Below are 6,780 nucleotides of genomic sequence, written 5' to 3' on the forward strand. Positions count from 1 at the left end.
ACATAAATTGAGATCCGATGATCTGCCAGTAATTTGCTTAAGTGGTTTCACTTAAGTGTTTTTGTTATATTCATATTCCTTTGTTTAATTGGGATATTTGGGACTCACTATTATTAGTAAGACAGGTGTTGATAATAAAATGTTGACCAACTAAAATGCTTACTGCTCAGACTTAGCCTCACCTTGTTATACCTGCATTAGTTTTTCCCCCACTTGCTGAGCCCCGACCATAAGTGAGCTCACCCTTGCTTAATTTTGATCAGAGGGTGATGCTGGAGACTTTGATGGAGATTTTATCGACGACGATGAATTCTAAGTCTAACGATGCGCCGGTCATCTTCCTGTGGGAGATTGCCCAGTTGTTTATTTCCGCTTTACTTTGATGTGATACTTGTTAAAGATACAATGTTTCAGATGATGTAATAAAGTATTATACTCTCTTTACGTCTTTATTGCATTGTATTTTGATATATTACACTTGTGACGTCAACATATGTGTGGAAATGGATCCTGGCACACATATGGTATGCGCTCGGTTCTACCCCTGGAACCGGGTGTGACAATATTGTTACATACTCCACCTAGATGAGTCTTCCACTACTTTTGCTTATCGTTGGCCACTCATCGATAAGATATTTTGCATCAGCACCTCCTGCATTCTCAGGTAATGACTGGGTAGCAATCTGTTCTGACAACATAGAAGCTTTTCCTCAAATCAAAAGGATTTTCATGTCTTACTGTAATAAACACGAAAGCTATGAAGAAGGTTACATTATTAATATGCCCAAATGAGATCACCAGTCACCAGACATGGTACTTGGATTTAAAATGCACTTACACTAGTACTTAATAGCTCTGCCCCAGGAAATCCAACTATATGCCAGTCATCCCACTACTTAACACTTGTAAGTCCTATAGTTTTAGTAGAATCCAAGACAGCACCACCTTTCTTTGGATCCAAATTCCCATCGGACTCAATTTTCATAGGTCGATTCATCATTTGTACTGATTTCTTATTTGCAATAAGTTGTCTGCTTTCCTTAGCCTTTTGCGCATTTCAGCTCATATTCTTTTCCCCTCTTTGCTCTATGTGTATCTTTGCTTTAGCTAGCGTGTGGCATCTAGCAGAATGGCACTCCTGAAATTCAACAAAATATATGTAAACAATGACATTTCTATTTGCCCACCAGAATGCTTCTAGGACCTTACGGGAATAGACATACAGGCTGGTTCGTTTCTAAGTTTCTGCATAAGATTAGTACAGACTTACTAAAATGAAGGGAGTGGGCAATGCATTATATAATTACTCAGGTTATTTATATACTATATCAATACCTTCTATTTCCTACAACTGTGCTGCGCATAATATAACCCTTGATGCTAATTTATTTATCAACAGTAGCTACAACCTTTGCGGATGTTAATTATCTCTAAAAGGCGAGTAAAATTCATTATTATATCCAAAAGAATTGTCCACCCCAAAAGTTACGTGTTGCTGCATATTATCCTGGTATCTAGCGACGAATAGCTAAAATCTAGGAAAATGCTCTAACAATGTAGTCACTGTTGTGATGACATGGGTTTTCTGCTAGTCTTTACAACACACCTGTCAAAAGCTTCTTCCAGTCGTCATTCATTCTTCAAAGGAGATGGGTGCAGAAATCACCTGTAAAAAGCTGCTTCCAGTCGCCATTAATTCTTCAAAGGATAGGTGTGTGACTCGGGATGGAGGCAGGGCTGAGGTGCAGGGCCGCGGCGAGCAGCGATGCCACAAGGCGGGGGTGTACTGGGACTCTGGGAGGAGTGGAAGCAGTAGTGAGAGGAGCACGTGATGGCACCGCGGAGGAGGCGTTGCCTCTCTTCGGCAGAGAGGCGCACGACGACGAGATAGATCTAGTCGATGGGCTTCTTCTTCAACATGACCGGCACAAGGCCCTCAACCGCGGACACGGGTACGACAGCCTGTAACAGCATGTGGCGAGGAGCGCAAGGGCGACGCCGCGTGTTCCCTACGGCAATAGAAGGCGGAGCCAACGACGGGCTGACACACGGAGGATGTGGTGGGAGGAGGAAGGGTGGGAGAGAGAGGAGGGGCCGCGGGAGGGTAGCACGAGCGGCTGCGGTGGCCATGGGTAGGGTAGCGGCGGGAGGTGAAGGGGACCATGGAGCGTTGAAGAGATGCGGCGGCGCGTTGGAGGAGAGATGCGGCGGCGGAGTCACGGGTGAGAGAAGAGGCGAGAAGCCGAGAAGCGTTGCGTTACTGGGAGCCGTCCAGACGCCTAACTCGGCGGCTGCCGTTCGATGACAATCCAATGGCGTTTATAGAAAGAAATAGAATAGAAAGAATGGGCCAAGAGTGTACAACTCGCTCGCATTGGTTTCAGTTTTCGGCCTGCCAAATCGCGAGGCAGCGATGAACGGTCAAGGTCGATCCTCGCAACAGTGCCGTGCGGCGCCCGCTCCTCCTACCCTCGCCCGCCCTATATAAGCGCTACTCGTGTTTTCCCTCTTCCCCCTCGTCCAAAACCCTAGCCCTCGCGCCGCCGCCGCCGTGCCCAGCGCTCGAGCTCCTCGCCTGCCGCGAGCTCGCGCCGCAACGCCACCATGAAGGTAAGCTTATCCTCCGCGCTGTAACATCGATAGGTGGTGTTTGTGGGAATCTAGCGTCTGATCTGTGCCCTTTTCGTTGCTTCCAGTTCAACATCGCGAACCCGTCTACCGGGTGCCAGAAGAAGCTGGAAATCGATGACGACCAGAAACTGTGAGTGTTCGACATTCCCTATTTGCTCTGTATTTTTGTCTCTTAGATCCATGTGAGTGGTGTTCTCTCAGATGCTCTTCGTAGCTGTTGTTAAGACGATTGGTTGAGTGCTAATATGCATCGATTTGTTCTTTGTAGTTTTCCAACCTAATCCTCGTTGTCTCCTTAAGCAGCGATATGCTTAGATAATTTAGTTAGGTTGCTTGCTGTTCAGCGCTGGAGCATCTGATAGTTAATGTATTAATATATAGTAGCCTTTTTATCTGGTTATAATGTAATGGTTTGTAAGCAGTACTACCTCCGTTCTTGGATATGTCACCGAGTAGTTCATTTTTGAACTAAAACGTTACAAATAAAAAAGAACGGAAGGGGTAGTACTTTTCTCAGGCATTGAATGTATTCAAATGTGCTATTCTCATTTTGATAGTGTTTGAATGGACCATACTGGTTAATTTTCGTGTCCAATGATCAAAGTAAGGACAGTAACATCTTGATTTGTGGTTGAGGTTGATTAAATCTAGTTAAAATGCGTCCTTTGTTAAATTTTGGAGCAGGCAATAATCCTTTGATCCCTGTTTTAAATTGTGCTACGAATTGAGATTTCATATAGTGGTAGAGAGCAACTGAGGCTAATAGTTTTAATTCTTGAAATTATATTAATTAAATTCAAAATGGTGGCAGATCATTCTGCTATTTTTTGTTTTCAAAGTGCATATTGTTTACTACCTACGTTTTGAATGTCTGGAAAACTGTCTTGTATAAGTTATAATGCATTCCTTCTGTTGTAAAAAAAGATGCAAATCTAGCTTACTACCAAGTTAAACCATTTTGAATTTGGCTCAGTTTATACAAAAAGGATAATTATTTATTATAGCAAATGAATGGTGTTAGATTTGACATGAGATATATTTTTTTAGTATATACCTATTTTGTGATACAAATATTGTTACTCTTTTTTTATAAAGTTCTGCTTTGGAAGTTTGACTAGAGATAGAGCTAGAATTGCATCCTTTTCTTAACAGAGTTATTAAATCAAACATATGCTTTTTTCTTCATGCTCTACTTGCTTTGATTTCTGATAAACCTTTCTATCAACTATAGACGTGCCTTTTATGACCGAAGGATCTCCCAGGAGGTCAGTGGTGATGCTCTGGGTGAGGTAAATTTTCTGCTTTCTTATTTCTTGATCCATGCCCCCTATTGCTGATTTCATACTTAATTATAGGTGTGATGTGTTTCTTTTTTGCAGGAGTTTAAGGGTTATGTCTTCAAGATCATGGGTGGATGTGACAAACAAGGCTTCCCAATGAAGCAAGGAGTTCTGACTTCTGGTCGTGTCCGCCTTCTGCTCCACAGAGGTATATAGACTGTATCTCCATTGTACTCTCAACACCCCCTCTTTTACCTGTGGTTCTTATCTGAACATTTGATATGAATTGTGTAGGCACTCCCTGCTTCCGCGGTTATGGCAGGCGTAATGGTGAGCGCAGGAGGAAGTCTGTCCGTGGTTGTATTGTGAGCCAAGACCTATCTGTTATCAACTTGGTAATTGTTAAGAAGGGTGAGAACGATCTGCCTGGTTTAACTGACACTGAGAAGCCAAGGATGAGGGGTCCCAAAAGGGCCTCCAAGATCAGGAAGCTGTTCAATCTTGCAAAGGATGACGACGTGCGCAAGTACGTGAACACGTACCGCAGGACATTCACTACCAAGAATGGTGAGCTTTCTTGTATCTAACTGCATTGCTGTCGTATTTGTTTTGTTGAGTTCATTGTGCTTCTAGCTGCAGTTCAATATCTCAATGTCTTGAAAGTAGAAATGTCTGGTTATTTACCCATGTACTTAGTACTCTGTGTTTGTTATTTGTTGGATGGGATTGTTGACAATGAACCATAGTGTTCTGAAGTTTTGCAACCACAGCAAGCTAACCTGTTTGCTTCCTTTTCAGGCAAGAAGGTGAGCAAGGCACCTAAGATCCAGCGGCTTGTGACCCCCTTGACCCTCCAGAGGAAGCGTGCTAGAATTGCTGACAAGAAGAAGAGGATCGCTAAGAAGAAGTCTGAGGCTGCTGAGTACCAGAAGCTTCTTGCCCAGAGGCTGAAAGAACAGAGGGACCGCCGCAGTGAGAGCTTGGCCAAGAGGAGGTCTAAGCTTTCTGCCGCCGCCAAGGCTTCTGCTGCCACCTCTGCCTAAGAATGATCAGTGCTTTGAGATGTTTTCAAGGCCTATTTTGTTACAGCTTATAAGTACCTTATGCTGCCCTGGCTGTGTTGCATCAGTCGACCCTCCCTACTTAGACTTATGAGTAATTGTTGCAATTTTGTATGGACATGGTACTGGCTTGTCGGGATTTTTTGAGTACCAGAGGTTTGATATGTTGTTTTATTCTGTGAACGTCAGCTAGCCTTGTTCTTTTGTCTGCAGTCTGCACCATATGTTGAACTGCTGGATTTTTTCTGCTTGGTTCTATGTGGCGTTAACCTTGTATACTGCGTTGCTGCTTCGTGCGTGATAATAGTCTTGACGCTGCACACTGTTTGATTATGGTTGTGCAAATGAAGTTCCCGTTGCGGGTCCGGCCATTGTTGCTGCATCCCCTCGCATGGCAAGATGCCGTAAAATCGAATTCACTGTCGCGCTTGGCTCATGGAACGCATTAGTTTTTTAAGAGACTTGATTCAAATATATCGGTTGAAGTTAATATCTTATATGTTGGTCTAACTAATATATCCAAAACAATGAACGTGGGACTGAATGCTTTTAGAACTGAAAAGATTGCTCCATCGAACTTTATATGAGAAAGTAAAATGGGTGAGAGTGAAAATGGAACCGAGAGCACTTTCTTTATTGCATTCTCATATATATATACAAGTGAAAAGGCACATGCGAAGACGTGCGAAAGTGAAGAACGTGCGAAGGGACATGTCTCATGAGCATTCGGTCCTTGCGACTAGTGCAGTAATAACTGCTTACACGACGTAACACTCCCCCTTAATCAGTTGTCCATCATGTATATTCTCCCTTTAAAAACCTGTAAGCAAAGGAGGTTTACAATAGTATAATGTGTAAACTCCAGAAAAACATAGTGGGGGAAAATTTGGAGAAAGATCGGTAGTATATGATGTCTTTGGTGTCTAGGCCTGCTAATGGCAAAAAATCCAACCCACACCACCCATACCCAAATCTAATAACTTTGATATCCATCTCACACTCATCCAAAAATATGAGGAAATTAAACACAACTCATCCAATAATATTATTGACCCCAAACCAACCCGTAATTGGGTGGAAACCTATGGAAACCCCGTGGGTTCAACTTATTGTCTCACATCAAGCAAACTACATACACATACACTGATACACAGTGACAATTTTATAAGTAGTTTCAATGACATATAAAAACATAGTCCACGACATACAAAAACAGTGACAATAATATTATACACTGATACAAAAAAAAGTTTGGTCGATGAACATTTAGGTCTCGATAGAATAACAAAAAACATATGTTAAAGATCCTTAATGAACAATTATCTTTTTAGCAAGAAACATAAACTAGCAGCTGTGGAAAGAGTCTCTGATCAAGCTCGAAGATAGCAACAATGGAAGGACACATCTAGGTAGTATCAGAAGCCCACCGAACGATACATAAATCTCCCTGGAAGTGAAAAGAAAAGAACCATGTGTGAACGGTCCCTGGGGCGACAGTGTGTTCGCTTCGTATGCAAGAGCGTGCGCCAGGGGACAGGGGCGTCGGCGTCTAAGTGTGAAAGTGTCTAATTAGCGTCGGGCGTCAGCATGGGCAAGGGGAGCTCCGTCCGCCGAGGCGAAGACTTGGGGAGAGGGGAGTGCCGGCCGCCGGGCAAGAAGCAGGATGCGACCACCGGTGCACCGGCGAAGACTTGGAGAGTTAGGGTTGAGTTGGGTATGTTGGGACTTGGGACTAAGTTGGGAATCGACTCGAATACAGTCCTACGGTCTATGGATGGGTGAAGACCCATAGAAGCCCACGCCTATGC

The 6,780-nt window shown here is 43.5% G+C and overlaps 1 protein-coding gene and 1 long non-coding RNA gene across 2 annotated transcripts; one reads left to right on the forward strand and one right to left on the reverse strand.

The window, feature by feature from the left end:
- Positions 1-686: 686 nt before the first annotated feature.
- On the reverse strand, positions 687-2,341 carry LOC103647865 (uncharacterized). The gene is made up of 2 exons (XR_563110.3): positions 1,607-2,341; positions 687-1,138 (listed from the first exon to the last, which is right to left on the reverse strand). It is a non-coding gene; the product is annotated as an uncharacterized lncRNA (long non-coding RNA).
- A 171-nt stretch (positions 2,342-2,512) lies between these two features.
- LOC542640 (ribosomal protein s6 RPS6-2) lies at positions 2,513-5,144 on the forward strand. Its single transcript, NM_001112164.2, has 6 exons — positions 2,513-2,610; positions 2,697-2,761; positions 3,863-3,920; positions 4,011-4,119; positions 4,206-4,478; positions 4,710-5,144. The coding sequence occupies exons 1-6, from the start codon at positions 2,605-2,607 to the stop codon at positions 4,952-4,954; spliced, it is 756 nt and encodes a 251-aa protein (NP_001105634.1). The 5' UTR covers positions 2,513-2,604; the 3' UTR covers positions 4,955-5,144.
- The last annotated feature ends 1,636 nt before the right edge of the window (positions 5,145-6,780 follow it).

Source organism: Zea mays, chromosome 2 (genome assembly GCF_902167145.1).
Source record: "Zea mays cultivar B73 chromosome 2, Zm-B73-REFERENCE-NAM-5.0, whole genome shotgun sequence".
NCBI classification, from domain to species: Eukaryota; Viridiplantae; Streptophyta; class Magnoliopsida; order Poales; family Poaceae; genus Zea; species Zea mays.